General features: G+C 47.5%; 1 protein-coding gene across 1 annotated transcript in view; it reads right to left on the bottom strand.

The window, feature by feature from the left end:
• LOC126109687 (plectin-like) overlaps positions 1-22,145 on the bottom strand; it is a 247,037-nt gene that overhangs the window by 113,854 nt on the left and 111,038 nt on the right. The window contains exons 11-13 of the mRNA XM_049914737.1: positions 13,402-13,590; positions 7,511-7,611; positions 242-450 (exon numbers count right to left, since the gene is read on the bottom strand). Of these exons, the coding sequence (XP_049770694.1) occupies positions 242-450; positions 7,511-7,611; positions 13,402-13,590 (499 nt within the window). The remainder of the gene's footprint in view (positions 1-241; positions 451-7,510; positions 7,612-13,401; positions 13,591-22,145) is intronic.

The following is a 22,145-nucleotide window of genomic DNA, read 5'->3' on the forward strand; positions in this document are numbered from 1 at the left end:
TGGAACAGGGAGAGAAGATGCTAGTTGTGGTACGAGGTACCCTCCGCCACGCACCGTATGGTGGATTGCGGAGTAAGTATGTAGATGAAAGATGTAGATGTAGATCTGTTAGAATTAGTCCAGAGTGTCACCTACAAACTGCGGGAAGCAGAGAGCGGCTCCGTCCCACCGCTTCCGGCTTTCGGGTGACGTAGTGTCTGCCCGGCAGATACAGGAGAGCGGCAGGCAGTGCCCGACTCACCCCTGTCAATCTCCTGAGAGACCCTCCCCGCGTACAGGTCGAGGCGCGCCCGCAGCTGGGCAGCCTCGCGCCGCAGCTCCGCCCTCTCCGCCTCCCAGCCGGCGCGCTCCTCCTCCACCCCCCGTAGCAGCAGCTCCTTGGAGCCGCACACCTCCACGTACATCTGCTTCACTCGGTCGCACTCCTCCGCGGCCTTCTCCAGCTGACACCTGCAAAATGTACAGACGTCACACGCCGGCCTCCGTGTCTCGTGAACTCCCTACGTGTCGTCCGTCTGAGAAATTGTCACCTAACTGTTTAATACTTATTTACTCGACCTTACGAGATCAGAGGCTTCGACATACTGAGGATGTCGAGGTAATACGCATATAAATTCTTGTTGACAGTTTATTTAGATAACAGCTATATTATAAGGGGCGACCAAAAAGTTTCCATTTGAGGGTGTCATTGCAGCATACACGCCATGTGTTGCAACTCCGATGTCTGTGTGTCTGTGTCTGTGTCTGTGTGTGTGTGTGTGTGTGTGTGTGTCCAAAAGTTCAGTCAATTTGTCAATAATACGATACTGTTCAACCTGAATATTGAGGCAAATATTAGAATCTAAAAGAGTTGACGAGAGTTGGATGCGGACACCTAGGGAAGAACTTACAGGAGTACGAGGACAGTAGCAGAAGAAATCGGGAGTAAAATGGGCAATGTTTGCCAGACATACGGTGAGTCAATTAAAGCTTCCCTTCAGCTCGCTGCACACCGTACATTCTAGAGAATCCTCACAGCACAAACCGACGGATATCCCATTGCTATCTGCGTGCACAGGAACACCAGTTTTCCGAATGCGGTTATCACCGGCCGACGTCGAAGGCTTTTCCAGTCGTGGGCCGTCATCGACCCGCTGACAGAGTGTTTCGAATCTGGAGAGCCGTTCGGAACACTGCGCCCGATGAAAATTTTTAGGACGTTTCGTTGCCCCGTCGGGATAGAGTTTCGGTCCTTTCCGAACGGACTCGACACGTGGGAGAGACGTCGGCAGTCGGACGTAAAACTAACGTGCAATTCACGGTAAGTTAAGTGGTGGAAATTCTGTACAACCTACAGAACTCAAACTGGCAAAGAGGTGCAGAACTCTCTCAGCTCGAAGATGACAGGAAAGGCAGCCAGCTGTGACTCTGATGAGCTGTGCTGGCATTTACCTCAAGTTATTCGGGGAAATTTTTTCAATCACAGTCTCCTTTCACTTTCTCCGACATTCGGTCTACACAGTGTGCGAGCAGTAAAGGAAACTGAGGAGAGTTTTGGAAGGGGAACTACAGTTTGGCGGGGAAAAACAAAAACTCTGAGGTTTGCCGAGAACACTAATTCTGTCGGGCAGAAAAAGGCTCGCAAAATTGGTCAAATGTTTTCAGGTTGTCACGTACACAGTAGACACGAAATGAAGGAAACTAGTTTATCAAATGGGACACTAAAAGCAGAAGAAAAGTTTTACTATTTGGGCAACACAATAGTTTACAATTACAAAAACACAGAGAACATAAACTTACGACTAGATATAGCGGGAAAAGCTTCTCTAAAAAGTGAGAAATATTTTAAAAAGCATTACACATTTTTTATGGAACATGTTAGAAACTCGAATATGTAGTTTTTATGTCCCACAATAATATTTACTTAATACCTCGTTACGAACTGGCTTCCAACTGACTGTGGCCCCTGAAGCCGAAAGCCAGTTTGTAACGAGCTATTAAATAAATAGTATTGTGAGACATAAATACTATGCATTCAAGTTTATAAAACATAAATTTTGGTTATTTGTTTCAAGCGTAACCTTATAAGGAAGAGGAAAGTGGACGACAGACGGTACACACTGAAAGACGATAGAGGTATTTTAAATGTGCCGCTACAGAAGAATCTCTAAGATTAGACACGTAGATCAGATAAATGATGTAGTGACACCGAATCAAACTGGAGACGAGGGTTTCGTGCCACAACTTGAGTCGAGGAAGGGGTAAGTCGTAAAGACACATACCTAGGCATTAAAGGTGACGCAGGGAACTGCGAGGAGCAACGATTAAAGACGATGCAGGGAACTGTGAGGAGCAACGATCGAGAGCGAGACGAAGGAAAGCGGCGTCACACAGTCGGGGAGTGCAGGGGTCCCGCAGAGGTCGAAAGGCTGGCACGATGCAGGCCGGCGAGCAGAGCCTATTCCGGCCAGGCTTCGGAAGGAAGGTAGAGTGACGACAATTACAATGAGCCCCAGTTTCACGATTTCTCCGAATGGAGCTGCCCTTCTTCAAAGGCTCGAATAGATATTCTTTTGCAGGTTCCGAAAACAATGTTATACTATAAGTCTCCTTCAGATACGTAAAAAACCTACTCACCAAGTTGCGGCACGAGAAAACGTGTAAAGGTATGGAAATGTGCGAGCCTTGGGAGCCGGTGGCTCCTCCTCCTCCTCCTCCTCCTCCTCCTCACAGAAGGGTAGAAGGGAAAGGAAGAATGGCGAAGGTAAAGGATCGACGAGTTTTAGGAAACGGTGAGGGCTCAGAAAAGTTGACCAGAAATCCAGGTCGGAACCCCAGGTGGGGAGACTTACGGGACGGGACGAGAAGAAAAGACTGATCGGACTTCTCTGAATGAGATTTGAAACCCGAGACCTTAAAGGTAGAAGACGGGGTAATATGCGAGACAGAGATTACTGACAAAATATCCTACATGAGTCAATAAGAGAGGACTGTATGTGGTAGAGGTACAAGGTCGGCAAAAACAGACATGTCAGGAAATAAAAGATAAAGAAAACTAAATGGGAGTGAAGAAAGGAATACTTACTGAGAAGAAATGTCGACACCAGAAAAATTAACGACGAGAAACTGGTGTCTGGTGAAAGAATCCAGACAGTACGTACCGTGGAACAGGTACCGAGGTCACGACTGACGTGCTCTGCGACAGGATAGTTGTACACCCTCTGCCTACGCCCACATATCCTAGACCGAGCGAGGTGGCGCAGCAGTTAGCACAGTGGACTCTCGTTCGGGAGGGCGACGGTTCGATCCCGCGTCCGGCCGTCCCGATTCAGGTTTTCCTCAATTTCCGTAAATCGCTTCGGGCAAATGCCGGGACGGTTCCTCCGAAAGGGCACGGCCGACTTCCTTCCCCGTCCTTCCCTAATCCGACGAGACCGACGACCTCGCAGTTCGGTCTCCTCCCCCAAATCGACCCGACCCATTTGTCCCGACTGATAACTCGGCGGCAGAGACCCCATTTACATGACAGCTGCTACACGACGTGTCGTTTCACAGTTCGCTCTCCCTAATTATATTTTTTGCCAGTTGCGGGACTAGTACAGGTGGTGGCAGAAGGGTGCACAGAGCAAGTCTCGCAGTTGGGACGGTCACAGGAGTAGGAACCGTAGGGTAGGGAAACCGGTGCAGAAAGAGCAAAGGGTCTGACGAGGATATCGCAGCGATCGGGAGGTTGGCGAAAAGCTATTCTACGTGCGGCGGGCAATACGTCGGACAGAGTGGACCTCATTTTACGGTACAATTTGAGGAAGTCGTAGTCTCGTCGAAGTAGCCAATTAATAAATCTGAGACCGGAATAGTACCGAGTGATGAGTGGTTCAGTCCTAAGTCGTCTTCCAGAGGAATCGGCACTACCGGGGTCAGATGTGACGGTCCACTAAGTCTGCTCTCAAACTAAGCTTCACATCCAGCGAAGGCCGAGACGAGAACGGTGGAGTGTCGCCGTAAAGACTTCGCGTCCAAAAAAATACGTACGCCTCGAATGCAGAGGCAGCACGAGAGGCGGCGATGACACCTAAAGTACGGCTAGTGTCGAAACGCAAGTACTGTCGTTTGTTAGTACGTTTAATTTAAACGGATGTCGGTAGGTGGCCATCTACGAGGACGAGATAGACACGGAGGAAAGTGGCACACGATTCGGAATAGGACCGTGCAAAATTTACTCGGGAGGAGTATTTGTAGGTTCCACGAATTTTACGACGTCAGCCTCACTGTGAGTCCGTACGGCAAAGGTATCGTCAGTGTATCTAATCCAAATCGGAGGCTGAAGGCTCACAAATCCCAGGACACCCCTACAAGTGACCAATGAAAAGGCTGGCACAGGAAGAGCCATCCTGGTCCCCGAGGCTGTGCCCCTGACCTGTTTCTACATCTGCACCTCAAAGGTTAAGCAGTTGCCGGTAAGTGTAAAGTCGATTAAGGTGAATGGGAAGGACGTCATCGGTTTAATCAGGTGGGCAGTAGACGGACCACGTATGTGGGGGGTATCGGTATAGAAGGAGATCGCATCAGTGGTGACAGGCGAGTTACGTGTTGGGAATAGGAATGGGAATGAGAATGGGAATGGGAATGGGAATGGGAAGGGCACAGGCTTCACATGATCTAGGAAATTGCCGGTATCTTTAATATAGGAACCAAGTCTTTGTGCTGTGGGTTGCAAGTGTCGATCAACTAAAGAAAATATACGTTCGGTGGGTGCTCCGAAGCCAGCAACTGTGTGATAGCCACGGTGATTGGGTTTGTGGCTATCAGGAAGAGGGTTAAAAGGTGGGGATGCACGGTTTGGGTGGATCGAGATGTCAGTCCTTCGGGAGGGGGTGGGGGGCTGACGTTTTAAGGAGGGACCGCGTGACAGTCACGGGGACGGAATCTCGATGGCAGATGCTGTACGTAAAGGTGGCAGACAGCTGGCACAGACCTTCACGAACAACTCCTTTGGTCAAATACCACAGTGGTACATCTTTTGTCTGCAGGGAGGATAATGATGGTGTCATCAGTTTTTCAGCTTTTAGGGAATGTAGAGCCCGGAGTTCTGTCGAGGACAAGTTAGGGTCATATTCTGAGGACCCGAGGAAGGGTTGCGAAGCAATGCCGGACGTGAGGAATACTCGGAAATCCCGTGAGTGACGGTTTTGAGGTAGTGACGACGAATCGTGCGGGAACTGTCGGAGGCCGCGTTCGGTGTCACGTCTGCCGTCAGAAGGGTTTTGCGATCGAGTACCGAAGTGATAATTCCGATTCACATTAAGTGCGAAGGGAAGTACGTCCTTCGCCAAAGTTGCACGGTGAAATAAAGGTTTGAGGCTGAAAGTGAGACCTTCGAAAAATAAAGATAGTTCAGAGAGAGAGAGTGCCTCACTCGAGAGGTCGAGAAGGTGACCGGTTCTCGTGACCGCGAGTTACCGTCGATCTCGGAGGCAGCGGTGACGGAGCCGGGATGCCGAGGAGGTCGGCCGCGCTCGGTTTGCAGAACGGGAGTCGTAGCAGATTAGGGAGCTGGAGACGGACAGAAAAGGAAACGCCACTGTCGACGTATTTTAGGAGGAGCCGGGACAGATTTCGAGGTGAAGTCCGGCCCGTCATCGCAGTTCACAGTCGGCTCGGCAGACGGTAACGTCCGAGGAAACGTGAGGGGCAGACTACTGCTAGATTTTGTAGAAGGTGAGAAATCTGGTGTAATGGAAATTGGCAGATGAGGCATATAGCTTACAGATTAGGCAGGTAAGTGTAATGAGACTTAGTTCCAATACTGAAAAAGCAAGTTTTCGAAAGGACCAAACGTAATACGTCACGGCAAGAGAGGAGGGTCCGGAAAGTTGCAGACGGTGGGAGTGGCAAAAAAGAAGTAGATGGGGCAAAAAGAGAGGATAAAGGAAGAAAAGCAAGAAAAAAGATCAGAAACACGGTAAAAAATTCATATAGCTGCGTCAGTTAATCAATGCCTGCAACCTGTAGTACAAAGACTTTCTATATTTAAGATACCGTCCATTCCCTAGATCGGCTGAAATCTGTGCCCATCCCAATCCCACCACCCAACTTGATTTTCAGCACCGATGCCACCTGCCTCTACACTGACCTTCCCCGTGTTCACTGCCTGCCTGCTGCTGAACATTTCCTCAGTCAGTGCCCACCCGGTCCTAAACCGACGATGTCTGTCCTGCTCACTTCAATCAACTTTACACTTACCAGCAGCTACTTTACCTTCGAGGGGCATACGTAGAAAATGATCAGGGGCACAGCCGAGGGGCTCTCCCGATATAATAAGCATTCAGTTCCCGGTTCGGTTTAGATACACTGAAACGTCTCCGTCATACAGACTACCGGTGAGGCCGATCTGTTAAAATTCCCGGAATCTCTAAATACACTCACCCAATTAGATTCCACACGGTCGTATTTCAAATCCCGTGCCACATTCCTCGATGTCGATCTCGTCCTCGTCGGAGGCCGGCTACACAATTCTGTCCACACTGAACCTAGTAACAAAGAATAGTACTCGCATTCTGACAGTTGCCGTACTTCACACGTCAGGTGTGCCCTCCCGACAGCCTCGGTAGTTGAGGAAAATGTATTTGCTCGGATGCACTCTCTTTACAGCAGTATGCCACTGTTCTCACCTCAGCATGCACTGGATGTGAAGCCTAGTTTAAAAGCAGATTTCCCAGCCCGTACTGCAGATATCTTCAAAAAAACAACGATAGAGTACACCATTTGCCGCTCAGTACTATCCCGGTCTCGAATGTATTACTCGGCTACTTCCTAAAATCGTGCCCTAAAATGAGGTCCTTCCGTCAGACACTTTGCCCACTACACGTAGAATAGCATTTTGTCGCATTCCCAGTCTGCACAATATCCTCGTCAGACCCTTTGCTCCTCCTGTCCCCACTGTGCACCCCGCTACCGCCACCTACGGCAGCCCTGTGCTGTCAGAGAGAGAGCCACCCGTGGTGCGGCCCACCTCGTATACCAGCTTTACGTAAATGCTGTTCGGCCACGACTACCGCCCAGTTATCGGTCGGGACAAACGGGCACGGGCGGAGAGTGAGGAGGTGTATGCCGGCACAACGTAATATCCGGTCGCACGGGACGGTTCGTGACACGTCGGTCGTCATCTCGTCGGTCGTCATCTCGTCGCCCGTTTCGTCGCGTCTGCCGTCTCGTTTCTTCCCCCGGACGACAGTTTCTCGGAGCTCCGTAGGTGGGAACGCGTCCTCGGTTCTTACCGGCCCCCGGGCTTTAACTTACATTAATTTGTTCAATTTTGGCATTTCTTCTCAGTAACTATTCCTCTCTTTGTTTACTTTTAGTTCCAATATTTTTTGTTTTCTGACCCGTCTCCCTGTCCACCCACCCCTCTCCACCACACAGGGCGCACTCAGCTTTCCACTCTCACTAACTGGTGCACGACGGGGGTCCTGCCGGTAACGGCAGTTCCTCCCGCGAGGTGTTACGGACGGGCGGAGGCGGCGACACGTACTGCAGCGCGGCGACCCGCTCGTCGTGCTCCCTCTTCGCCTTCGCGGCGGCCTGCTCGTGGAACCTCAGGAACTCCTCTCTGCCGTTTGCCTCGGCGTGCCCCTGCAACACGGGAGAGGGGGGGGAATAGGACGGGTGACAGTTTGCGAGACTAGATCTCGGTTAGCTATTTAAAAATTTCTCACTGGCCGAGTACAAAAAAATTGGTTCTCACTGTTCAGTTATGCATAAAAAATATGCTCCTACAGCAAGTACTGACAGCTTATGTGAGTTTTAAGATGACATTTACAATACGGATGAAAAAAGTAATGTAATCTATGGAAAGTCATTGAAATTTACAAATTATTTAGGAACAAAAAAGATGACACACTGGTAGGCAGAAGCACTGTGTCATCGATAGGCGCAAGAATGAAAGCTACGGAGCCTTTTGGGATGCACTTCCCTTTTCTAGCTGTAGGAAAAAAAAAAAAACACACACACACACACACACACACACACACACACACACACATGTACATGCATACAACTGTCCCTTTACACTGCAATCAGTCGACTGCCAGCTCTTTGCTGTAAGGATAACTTCTGTTTGAACAGTTCAGGAAAGCTTGAGGGTGGTGAGGAGGATCCAGATAGCACAGGTTGTGAAACATCCACTGAAATCTTGCCTGTTGTGCCACTGGTCGGTCCACATCATTTTTGGCAAGTTCGGTGGTGGCCATTCGTTCTAGTTGACGTCCAGTCCGTTGTCGTAGCAATGCAAAATGCTGAGCAGTGATTGCAGCAGTGCCGGCACGTAACACGGCTGCCTTCACAGACGGCCTGCCCTCCGATGGGGTAGGATAAGTCTGTGACGGGGCAAGAGTAAGTGGTGCTGGGTGGGTGCACTGGGCAGGCCGTGCATCTGGGTCTTCCACACGGGTACGAACCCTGTGGCAGGGGATTTGGGGGGGGGGGGGCTAGGAGTGTCACAGGGACGGACTAGGTTGTTGGTGAGCTCAGGTGGGCAGCAGAACACCCCTTTGGTAGGGGCCGGAAGTATTTTGGATAGGATGTCCCTCATTTCAGGGCACGACGATAGACAATCAGAGCCCTGATGAAGGATGTAGTTCAGTTGGAACTGTGAAAGACCTCCTCTCCGCTTCCCATTCCCTGCAGTGGAAACACTTCTTTGCCATCGACCCCTCCAACCAAAGCCAATCCAATCCCACACTCCCAACTAACAGTCCCCCAGTCACCTTCCGAAATTCCTAAGTTCCGCCCTGGCCTCAGCATCCTTCCTCACGTTCCTCCCTGAGAACAACTACCTTTCGACAGAAGAAAGGACTGCCCTACACAACCTGAAAACGGGTACTGACCTCACCGTCCTCCCGGCAGACAGAGGTTCCGCCAATGTTTCGACGAACTGGAGTGACTACCTAGCAGAGGGTGTCCGCCCGTTGTCCGACACCTGCTCCTACGAGCTCTGCCAGAGTGATCCCGTCCCAGAAGTCCGACGTAACCTCCAATCCCTGCTGTAATCCTTAACCCCTTCCCAGAGCCTTTTCTCCAAATCCATCTCCCTACTCACCCCGACACCACTCCACATACACACCCCTTCTATATGCTCCCCAAAATCCACAAACCTTACAATCCCGGGCTCCCCAATGCGGCCGATCACAGTGCCCCTGTCGAAAGAGTCCGAGCCCTCTTCGATCGACATCTCCGACTAACTGTCCAAAACCTAGCCTCCCGTACTGAAAATACCGACCACTTCCTGCACCGGCTCTGCACCGGATCCACACTCTTACCTCCCAGATCCATACTCGTCAATGTTTACGGGACCACCGCAGACACCGACGTCCCTCGTACCCACGGGCTCGCCGCGATCGGACACTACCTCTCCCGGCACACTGCAGGTTCCGAACCCACCTAACCGACTGCATTCTGACCCGTAACAACTTCGCATTTGAGGGGCACACATAAAGACAAATCCGTGGCATACCCGTGGGCACCTGCACGGCACCCTCCTCTGCCAACCACTTCGTGGGCTCCCTAGAAAAAACATTCATAGTTTCCCGAATTATTGATGACATCTTTATAATTTGGACCCGAGGCACAGATGTCAGCCTCCTCCTGTCAGATGACTCCATCCACATCTCAGTCCACATCGAACCCACCAATTACCGACAGTACTCGCAGTTCGACAGCTGCCACCGCTTTCACACCAAAAAATCCCTCCTGTACAGTCTGGCCACCCGTGGTACGCACATCTGCAGTAATGAGAACTCCCCCTCCCCAGAAGGCTGAAGACCTTACGAAAGCCTTCACAGACAGGCAATACGCTCGAGACCTAATTCACAAACAGATTTCCTGCACAATATCCTCACACGTGCACGATCCTCACATCCATAATGAGAACCGACCAAAAAGAAGCACCTTCCACGTCACGCAATATCACCCCGGACCGGAACGACCGAACCGCATCCTTCATGAGGGCTTTTATTATCTATCATCGTGCCCTGAAATGAGGAACACTCTATCCGAGATACTTCGGCCCCTACCAAAGTGGTGTTCTGCTGCCCAGCTGAGCTCAACGACAACCTAGTCCACCTCTGTGCCACTCCCACCCCTAATCCCCTGCCAAACGGATCGTACTACTGTGTAAGACCCATCCACCCAGCAGTCCCATCACAGGCTTATCCTACCCCATCAGTGGCCGGGCCACCTGTGAAAGCAGCCACGTTACATAGCAGCTCTGCTGCACAGGCAGCATTTTACATTCGTATGGCAACCAACCAAACTGTTGCCGAAAACAGGGCAGATAACCCAGTAGCACAACAGTTAGCAGAGCAGAACGTGCAAGATTTGAATGGCCACTTCACACCGCGTGCCATTTGCATCCCTACCACCACCACCACCACCACCACCACCACCACCACCACCAACACCACCTTTTCTGAGCTGCGCAGATGGGAATTATCCTTACAGCAAATCCTTTGTTCCCATAGCCTTTCTGGATTAAACTTGCTGCCTCTCCACACTCCCCACCCACCCAATAGCCTGTGTGTTTGTGTGTGTGTGTGTGTGTGTGTGTGTGTGTGTGTGTGGGTGGGTGCGGGCGCGCATGCACGCCTGCGTGAACACGTGTGTGTCCACAATCCCCTGCCCCGCTACCACTGCCCAATTTTTGTCGCCACATCTGCTAGCTGTGTGCTGTTACCCCACGCCCTACTTTACTGTCTGCCAACTGCCCACTCTACCTGCAGCCCTAGCAAACCCACAGGCGGCTCCCCACTCTCCCAGAAGCCACCCCAACCCCCTTCTCACCTCCTGCCTCTCTCAGTCCCTCGGCTGACCCCGCCACACACCCCCACCTCACCCTAGTACATTCACTGTGGGTCAGTTGACTGAGCACAGTGTAGGGAGACAGATGTGTCCACGTGAGTGAGTGTGTGTGTGTTTGTGCGCACGTTTTTCCTGCACCTAGAAAGTTAGCCAAGTTTTGTACCTCCTGTCCGTGAGCCTACCGACGAAGCAGAGCTTCTGCCATCCGGTGAGTCGTCTACTTTATTCCCGAAGAAAGTAATGTGTCATTTAATACAAAAAACCACTATCACATTTTTGACAAACCATTAACCCTGAGTCAATTAAACAAGGAAGATATTTGGCCTGAACTTAAATTCTACACAAATGGACTAGATTGTAACCCATTATACGAGTGTCTCTGTTACGAGATGATATATAATGTCTGTTTCCCTTTCACTCCAGTTACTGAGCTGACGAATCTAGTAAATACGACAGCTGAAAACTGATGACTAATTTTTTATGTTGGGTTTGATAAGACCTTTACCACAATTTAACAAACAGTAGCAGCATCAAATGGGAACGAGGGTCATTTGCGAGAAACTTTGCGAGCTACCTAGGGTAGTTCCCGTAATAGTTTCTTAAAATATTGACCTCACGAGGAGTGGTGGGTGTCTGCCGCACTAGCTTTCAAACCGCATATACAATCGTACTCCGATTATTTAGTTTCCGGTCAAGTTAATGTACGTTAACATAATATTTTCGTGAGGGTGACGCGTGACCGTGATGGAGGAGGCATCAGGGAGAGCAGGAAATACCAGACGGCACACCAGCAAGCGGGTGACAACCTCTGTGAGGACAGAGTGAGAACAGTACAGAGCCGGACAGAAGATAGGCCGAGCGAGCAGTACAATCTACACCTACACCCACGCCCTGTGAGCCACCGCACAGTATTTGGTGGAGAGTACCTCGTATCGTTCCCGGTCGTTACCTTTCCTGTTTCCCTCACAAATGGAGTGACGGAGAAACAACCACACAAATGCCTCCGTACGAGCCCCGGCTCGGTACACATCTGTCCGCCGTGTGTCTGCAGTCTGGACTCGTGGGGAAGAACAGCTCCTCCACTTCCTGCGACAGCTTATCTCCTTTCCCTGCCTCAAATTTGCCCAGTCTTTTCTAAATTCGAAGCCACACACTTCGGTATCCGCATAAACCTCACCGAAGCCAAAACTCGAACCACAGTCCTCATAAAACTGACGCGACGAGTGACGACATATGTACTTCGACAGTTGCCACTCCTTCGACACGGCACGCTCCCCTCCTAGAGCCCGGGTATCTGTGGCAAACGTACCAGCTCGGTCGTCGAATCCCTAGAGTCCTACACCGGCGACCCGTCCTACGACCGTGTCCAGATCTACGAGATTACTCCGCATTGCACACTTACGTGCTCAACAGAGGATTCATTGCACCACTTTCACACTATTTCTCTACTGTTCCCTAACAGGGAAACAAGAGAAAAGTACGGTGTCTCTGCTACAGGATATTTGTCAATTTGTTGCGCCCTTTAAGTTCGACGGAGTGTACGACACGCTCTCGTAATATCACCATTAGATAAGGCTTTCTAAGTCCTCCCTTCCTCCTCCCACGGGCTTTAAGCGTTTGTGAAAACGACACAGTGGCACACGCAAGTTCAAATGTGCCACCTCACAATCAAATGGCGTCACAGGCAGCACAAGTGCACAGTTTCAGTGTCTGCACATCTGGAACGGGATCCGCATACACGACTTCTTTCAGCTACAGATCTAAAGGCTCGAGGTCCAGCGTCCGGGTAGGCCGTACGACCGGACCGACTCGTCCGATTCGTCTTTCAGGAGAGACGCGGTCGACACGCCTCCGAACAGAAATGGGGAAGCGAACTGGAACACCTTCGTGCAGTAGCCACATCTGGCAGGGGAGACAGTAAGCCACAGGGAGTGCAGATATGCCTCGTACGTGGGGCACTTTGGAAGGATAACCTGTCCCACGAGGAAGTCGCCAGTAATCCCCGCCCAAACGCAGAGGATTGACAGTTGCTGAAGTGTGGGGCTAAAATACTAGTCCACACAGAACGTTCCCATAGGTCTTAGGTCTGTTGTGCTCACACGTGTGCCTTCAATAACTGAAACAAGCACTGTCAAATATCTTACCTCTACTTTCAAGTGGGAATACCTCCCTCTCTATTTTGGGACATATTTCAATGTCACTTTTTCTACTCTTTATCATCTCGGAGCTCTTTTATTGTGGTTTGTCCCCATTTAGGAAAATCTCTCCGATAGTACAGTAGAATACTGCACGATGAGCTTTTCCAAACTTTCCACCCTCAGTCTGTCGTCCAAACCCTCTCTCTCGATACACCACGGTTGCGCTATAACGGTCAATTATAAGTGGCACAATCCGCAGGTTTGAGCGCCGCTACGGACCCACCAGTGTGACGTCCAAATTCCACCCGTCTGTAACGGGGAGTACTGCTAGGAAACCTGCAACTACGGTACGTCCGGCGCCCCGTCTCTCGCTCACCCGAGACGACACCGCACGCGTCCCCCCCCGGCGCCCTCCCGCAGAGGTACGGACCTGCGCCTCCCGGAGCTCCGCCTCGGCGGCTGCGAGCCGCTCTGCCAGGTCGCGCGCCTCCGCCTTCGCCGCCTCCAGCTCCGTCCGCCGAGTCTCCGCTTCCCGGCGAGCCGCCTCGGCATCCGGGTCCGCGCAGCCGTCGGCGCTGTCGCGGTGGGCGAGCTGGGCGTACAGCTCGTTCACTTCGTCCTGCGGATCGGACAGAGAGTTCGTAATGCCGACAGACTGCGGCACACGTCCACTGTTCTCTTATACGTAGAATAATTTTTGATTTTTTTACTTTTTACGAACAAGAAACAGGTAAATCATAATATTTTTATGAATGTGAAACTTATGCAAATAAGGTAGACTGCCATTCAAAGCGCTTCCTCAGAGACAGAAAAAAAACCACATAAATTCACAATTCACATGCATGTAGCCCCTGGTGTCTCCCAATCTCGAGGCCACACTCTGTTGTGTGTGTGTGTGTGTGTGTGTGTGTGTGTGTGTGTGTGTGCGCGTGCGTCTGCATCTGATGAAGGACTCTGTCTGACAGATCGACACTCCTCTACGTGGTGAGTAGCAGTCTAATCTCTGTGGCAATTGCAATCTCTCACTACAATACGGAACGAGTCAGTTGTACGCCTATAGGACACTCGCTAAGTGGAAAACACTGCAGCACTGACGATTTACGTGACTGGCTAGAGCTAATTTGTTCTCAGACAGCAACTTGTGCTTTAGTTTGTTCAGTCCCTCTCCTTTAATGTAGTAAGAAGGAACTGTCGAGTGGATGTAATTTCAATTTACTTATTAAGTGAATTTTATAGCCTATCAGATTCTTTGCATAACTGGATAAGTGAACAGAGATTCTTCGACATTTTTTCAATTGTTACTATTGTCCGCAAAAAACTTCGTGCGGTGTTAAACGAATTGTGGGGCCGTCGTCAGAATGCGCAACTGTTTCGACAGCTTCTACGAGAGGTTCTGCAGTGGACCCGGCAGGCAATATCCTTATTACTCGCGCCTGTGAAACACGCACTTTTTTCTTCAGTGAGAAAGTGCCCCACAATACACTGCCGTTAGAGAATTTTCTTTGTTTTCTCGTGCTTTCATCCCGCATCTACAAAGGGTCGACATCTCTACTACGGAATTTGGCACAGTTAATTTAGGGAACGGCACGATGACCTTTCTGTCGTCACCCCGTAACCCCCAGGACGGAATACGTGTACCCCAGTCGTCTGCGTATAGTGTCGGTCACGTGAATAGCGATGTCGATTTTTAAATGTTTGCAAATCGTGTAACTGAGGGGGACTCGGGTACCGAACTGGTAACCACCGACCCGGGTGCGAGAAACCCCTAAAAACCACGACCGGGCCAGCCAGCCCGCACACCGGCCCTCGCCGTAAACCCGCCACGTCAGTTCCGTAAGGGGCCGGCACACTGACCGAACCCCGGGAGGGGTGTGCCAACGCGTGCACAATAGTGAACGAATACGAGAAAACTAAATGCATCTTCCGGAATCTTCGCCTCAAAAATTTGCTATTACTCACGACGGCAGAGTTGCAGAGTTCAGATATTTAAAACGATCTGCAAAAGTGACTGCGGAGGCACAAAGACGCCGAAGGGAAAGGTGAAGGCGAGGAGTGGGAGGGCAGGCGTGTCGCACGGAGGCCGCACGGCAGTAAACGTGCCGTCCCGGGGCACGCCACCCTCCTGTGGCAACCTGTTTGTGTGTCGTCTACAGAAAACCTTCCTAGCCTCCAGAAACTCAAACCCCTCGTCTTTTAACGTTCACCGACGAGATCTTCACGATCTGCAATTTACAATCTCGACTCCTCCTCTCCCACCCGTTTCACCCATTCACCCGGATGTCGACTTCCAGTACTCCGACTGCTCCGACCGCACCTCCGCCCGCCCCCTCGTCACCCAGTGTCACGCTGGACTGCGGCAACTGAAACAATTCGTACCCCTGAAGAAGACCCACGTGCGAGGCGTGACCGATTCACCCACCGGCGCATCCCACTCCGGTAGTGTCGTAGGCTTATCCTGTGCCGTCAGAGGCAGATCCACTTCCGAAAGCGGGCAAGTCACAAAGCGACTCTGTCGCAATTGTCGGACACCTTTTTACGTCTGCACGACAACCGACCGGCTGTCCACCGGAACGAAGCACCGCAGGCAAACTGCGGACGAGAACAGAGCGGACCACCCGGCAGTATGACGGGCTGCCGAGCACGACGTGCTCGAGTTCGGAGACCTCTTTACGACCGGTGCCGGTACGAGTGCCAGCTCTTCTGAACTACGGGGACGGGAGTTGTCCTCGCGACACGTCCTTCACTCCCGTAATCCTCCCGGGCTCAATTTCTGCTGGCTTACTGTACCCACACCCTCTTACTACAGTTTTCCCCTTCCTCTGTCTTCGTACCAGACCTCCCCGTGCCTACGCCTCCACGTCACCTTTACCGTTCGCCACACCCCACCACCTCCGACACCCTCGTACGACGTGCCTAGCCCGCACAGCTGCCATCCTTCGCCCCTGCATTCCCAGCCGGTGCACCTGTCTCTTCCCTTCGAGGTGCTGCCGTTTCCCTTACCCGCTTCCTCCCTCGACCCGAATGTAGCGGGACTTTGAATTTTGCCGCGCTACACTCGTTCCCTCAGATAAAAAAATATCCAGTCGCAGTGGTACGAGCGCTCGATGGCAGAGAAACTACTAAAATTGTAACTCTTTTTTTGTTTTCTATCCGTTTCTTTATTGTCTCTTGATAGCCGGAGCTTAAGGCAGACGTGATCTGATGAAGACGTTAAAAAAACTTATTAGCTAGTCTCGATCTGATTTTAATGTGTAGACATGTTGTGGAAGTTGTTAAGAAATTCGGAGGATGGAAGTAGCAAAGTAAATTAAATTGCATACAGTATCAAGATGACTTTAATTGGTATAAATTAGTGATTCGTGGACTATTGCAAGATTTCGGAGCAGACTTTTCACGCAGAAATGAAGGAGATTTTTGAAGACCTGGACGCCGCCCGAAAGAAGACAAGTTAACCTGGTAAAGGATGATCTCTCATCTACGCCACTTCCCCCTGTCAGTTACATTCTGTTATTTTCTGTTTCTTTTCAGTAAGTTTTGTAGTGGAAATTGGTTTAACTTTTGCTCAAAAACGCCACAAGGACCACCCCAACTATAGCTTTTCTGTAATACAAAGTCCGATTTGCATTTCATTCTTTCCTTTTTTCACGGTCATTTACGATTTTAAAACCCCCTTTTTATTCACCATTTCTTCCCACATTTTCAACCTTTTTTCTTTTTCTTTTATTCTCTCTTTTCCTTTTTTATTAACCACTACACGACCCACACGACGCAGCCCGGCACCCGCCCCACCCCGGGTCCTCCGGTACGGAGGCACCCCGTGTCCAGGACGGGCGAGGGGGATACGGGAAGGAGGTGGTTTACGACACGAGAGAGAAGTAAAATGAACTTCTGACTACATTCTGACAGTACAGCGTAAACGGTGGCTCGTGTATGCCGGATTGTGGGGAGTCTGCCAACCGGAGTGTCCGTGAAATATGGGAATACAGAGGGGAGGAAAAGGCGGTTAATGTTCGAACTAGATACCGGATGAACAGAGACGGCAGCGACGGAGGCAGACGGCAGGAGAGACTGCCCGCTCCGTCTCGCAGCAACGGTGCCGTCCTCCGCTCCGCGGAACACGGCCCGTGGCAACCGTGCGAATCTTCCCTCACGCCTCTCCGTCAGCTGGCTAGTGTCTCCGGCACTCCACAGTGCATTCGGCAGACGGCCGAAAGTTTACCCCGTCTTTTACCAGAAAGCACAGTGTACACTCGGGCACTGCGAGAACTCGTGCCGGGAACCTACACCCGCACCTCGGTTGCAGCTACGAGCACAAGAGAAAATTTTATGTTTCGAGGAATTACTCGTAATAACCCCAACTGGCTGTATCCTCTGTACAGTCATTACAATAAATCACAATCACACAGTACGTAGCATGTAAATTTTGAGTGTATAAGAATACATTTGATATTAAAGAAAACAATTAATATTACAAACGATAATTGAAACAAAACTACTTTTTCCCCAGGTGGTGTATACAAATTTATGTACCAATACAATACGTAACGTATAACCTAACAACTGGCAATTTTGCCGAAACAAATACGAGCACGATGTAATGGTACTTTGACTTCCGCAAAGTTATAATTTACGATCGCGCACGCCGAAGAGCGCTGCGCCAGCGACCGATTTTATAAATAATTTTGTTCTTTTTTTTTGCGTAGTTGTTTGTTTTTAAGAACTAATGGAGGACTCTCTCTCTCTCTCTTGTCTAGAGACGAAAGACGTGTATTTTCCCGCTGTGTTGAATGTGCTTTTGGTGAAAATTAAAATTACATGTCAAAGTGATGTTGTTTCAATAATTAATGAGAAGAAGAGATAATAAAATAAAAAGGTAACACCACAATTGGCGTCCTAGTGACAGGACGTGCAATCTTCGGATTTGATACAAGTGCAATCTTCGGATTTGATACAAGTGCAATTTTCGGATTTGATACAAGTGCAGTTACTATAAATTTTGGACATTTTATCTAATTTTAACCACTTAATAGCATCAGAAAATGAATTTGGACTAAGTCTCATTCATTTAAATTGTAATGTTACGTGCATGAAATTTACAACAATATTGTTTTCCTGTTATTAATTTGTGTTAATTTTCATTTTCATGTTGAGGAAATTAATTTGGTAAAAAAAAAATGGAAAAGAATAACGTTCCATAAAATAATTTGCACGGACGCGAAAGAAAAATTTGGATTGAAAACTGTATATTTGACGCTACATTTGCAACATAAGACTGACAAAGAAAAAATGGTGAGTACAGCAATTTGCATTTTTTCCAGTTTCAAGCAGCCATCTGTACTTCCTTTATTCCGATCCATTTATTTCGAAATTATTTTTTTCAAATTGTAGTTAAAATTGATTTACTACTATTATTGCAAATGATAAGTGAAGAGCATATTCGCAGTCATTTATTTGTGCGAGGGAAATTTCAGTGCCAATTTAATAAGTCAATTTCTAATTAGAAATCATATAGAAATATCCATTTCCATAAGAGAAATTTCAGATTTCAACATATCATATTTAAAAAAAAAAATTTCTTTTACCATTGGAAAATTTTATTTGCAATTAATTATGAAAATCGCAAGATGGACGCTAGACGCGTAGAAATTGTTTCCGCGGACGAGCTTAGTGAAAGTGACACATTGCAAAACATGTCCGACAGTCAAATGAATATTGAACTTAATAGGGAGGATGTTCAAGACATAATTTTACCAGATCGATTAAGACAACAACCCCTATATTTAAACAGATATACAGGCGAATGGAGAGTGAGTACTACGCGACAAAACGTGACATTGACAACGTCAACTTCAGAACCAGACATCAATCAGACACGAAAAAATGACGAAACTAAGACACAGGACTCTGACATGCTCAACCAGATTCTGAAGTTACTTGGTGACCAAAACAGAAAATTTGACACTTTAGACAAAAGATTTGACGCTTTAGACGAGAAAAATGACAATTTAAAACGTGACATTGGGAAATTTGACACTAAATTCGATGAACTGACACGGGACATAAAACAAAATTTTGAAAAACAATCGAGACAAATTGCCGACTTGACAGAAACCACCAGTAGTCTTGGAAGGAAATTTACTGACTTATCAGACAAGGTTACGAGACAAGAAAAGGTATTTGTGGAATTCAGTGACGAGACAAAAACTGACTTACAACGATGTAATGAGAAATTGTTAACAGTAGTTTTTGAACAACAGAAAACCAGTACCCAAGTTGACGAATTACGACAGTCACACAATTCTGTAAAAATAAACCAAGAACACTTAGACCTGACGATTACAGACCTTTCAGACAGATTAAATGATGTAACATTGGAGCAGAAATCCTTACAGGAAAAGTTAGAAAAGCTTGAAGACAGAGCAGATGTAGCATCTTTAAAGAATGACACAACTCTAGCAGAAAAACTTGTACATGAATGCAAATTATGTGATGATTATTTAGATGAGAAGTTTGAGACAATGACACAGATCATTTTAGATAAGACAAAGGAACAAGTAAAGGGAGAAACAGATAATATTCAGAAAGAGGTACGTAAACTTAAAGAGAATGTAATACCAAGTTCGTCAGTGATACCAAAACCCATAACAAACAACCAAAACATAAATGAGACTCATAATAATGCTAGACCCAGCACACAGCCGAAAATAGAATTACCAATGAGTGATACAAATCCCAATGAACCATTTTCAATGCTACCACAAGATCAAAATTACTATCAGACATCACCACATATTATGCACAGTTTGACACAAAATACAGGACCCATAATACCATCGGGAGTAGCTGATGAAACATTAGTACGACATGGATACTTTCAGACATTTTCATGTGATGAGAAAGACAAAGTGCATCCGATTGTTTTCATCCGCTCTTTTGATGGTATTTTCCCGAGACATTGGTTAGAAGCCGACAAAATTCGATATGTTACAAATTTGTTACGTGGAAGAGCAGCTAAGTGGGGAGCAGCAATTAAAAGACGATGTTTAACATTTGAACAGTTTGAACAAGCATTTCTTGAGGAATTCTGGTCGATCACAGAACAGCAAAGTTTAAAACGAGAAGTATACAATCCAGAAATTTACAACCCGAAGAAAGAGACTTTACGACAATATTTTGAACGCTACCTAGACAAAACATTATATTGGACAAAACCAGCAGATTTACCAGATGTAATTAGAATACTTAAAAGCCACTTACCATTTCCTTACCGTGATAAATTAATAGGAGTGTCCGAGGACAACATAAAGAATTTTTTCAGTTATGTTGATGAGATAGATGTTGTTTACAGAGATGAGATCAGGAATCTCAATCAATTGTATCCGATCCATCCAAGCAATTCGCGTACGCACAACAGAAATGACAGAGGCTATTGGAATCCGCCTCCGACACCACAACAAAACACTCAAAGAAACACTTCACACTACACTGGGGCAAATCCATTCAATATTAGGAGAAACAACTCGCAGCATTGGCATGGAAACAGTAATTATTACTATAATGGTTATCCGAACAATAATTACAATCAGAACAATAACAGTTATATTCAAAATAACAACAACAGAAGGAGGAACCGAAATTATAGAGATCAAAGAGAGGATAACAGGTACCATCCAGGATATTTTCAGAGAAACAACATCCAACAACATCCAAACATGTATTGCAGGAATAACAGTAATGACAACACCAGTTACAGTCATGGGCGAAATAATGTATGGGGAAATCACAATGGACAACCGCCACGACACATGCAATACAGCAACCCTCAATTTGTACCTAACGGAACTTCCAATGCGACGCGGGGTAATGTCAACAACCAAACAGCTGATACTTGGGTGACGCGCGACAGAAATGTAAATATTATTGAGTTGGGCAATGAACCCAACCCGCAGCAACAACCGAATTTGCCGGAAAACGAACGACGACCGAGCTAAGCGCTCGAGTTACGGTCAGTAGGGAACAGAGCGCAACGGAACCGACGATTTGTTTTCTCCGATATGATGACAGTAAGAAAATAGAAAAAGAATTATATCAGGATGTAGATTTTAATAGTACCAGTAAAACAAATAAGATTATTCAGGCTATAACACGAGTTATGATTGGTAGTTATGAAGTGGAAGTAATGTTAGATACAGGAGCAGCAGCAAGTGTCATTTCAATGTCCTTATATAATGAACTCAAACAAATAATGAACATACAAACATTGCCAGTACAGAATTGTCACATTATAAGTGCCACCGGTAACAAATCAAAGAATGTGAAATTTCAAGTGCTAATTAACTTCACATTTTCAAATATACCACTCAATTACAGTTTTCTGGTAGTAGACAAATTAGTTATGCATTGCATATTAGGAATTGACTTTTTGAATGAATATCAAGCAATCATAGATTTAGGAAAAGGGAAATGTCATTTAACCGTAAACCAACAACAACTGACAATAGAGTTAACACAGGGTAAAAACTTAAACAGTAAACAAGGTAAATTTGAACAGTTACATTTTGTGTATCCACCAGCAATAAACATATGTGATTTAACTTTTAATGAAGCTGTATCTCAGGGAATTAAACCTAATGATTTATATGAGAAATGCACAGAATCTGAATATCTGACGAAGGAACAACAACTTGAATTACTTGAAGTTTTGCAGCAATTTGCTGAGGTATTTGTGGAGAAACCTGGAATTATTAGAGGCTATACTTATGAGATGGATGTTAAACCACACAAAACATACTGTAGAACATATTATAATATTCCTTGGTCAAAGAAACCCGCAGTTTTGAAAGAGATTGAAAAAATGCAAGCTTGGGGTATCATTGAAAGGTCACATTCACCATATTGCAGTCCGATCCTAGCAGTTAATAAAGAGGATGGTAGTGTAAGATTAGTGCTGGATGCACGAGAAATTAACAAAGTTATAATCCCAATCAACACACGACCTATTAATTTGGAAGAACAACTTTTAAAATTTCATAATGTACAGTATTTAACCAATATCGACCTCCGCTCATCATTTTGGCAGGTGAACCTCCATAAAAACAGTCGTAAATACACTGCATTTCTATGTGAGGGACGTAGTTATCAATTTTGTGTTCTACCCTTTGGTCTACGAGTGAG

The sequence above is a fragment of the Schistocerca cancellata genome, chromosome 12, assembly GCF_023864275.1.
Source record: "Schistocerca cancellata isolate TAMUIC-IGC-003103 chromosome 12, iqSchCanc2.1, whole genome shotgun sequence".
In the NCBI taxonomy this organism is placed as follows: domain Eukaryota; kingdom Metazoa; phylum Arthropoda; class Insecta; order Orthoptera; family Acrididae; genus Schistocerca; species Schistocerca cancellata.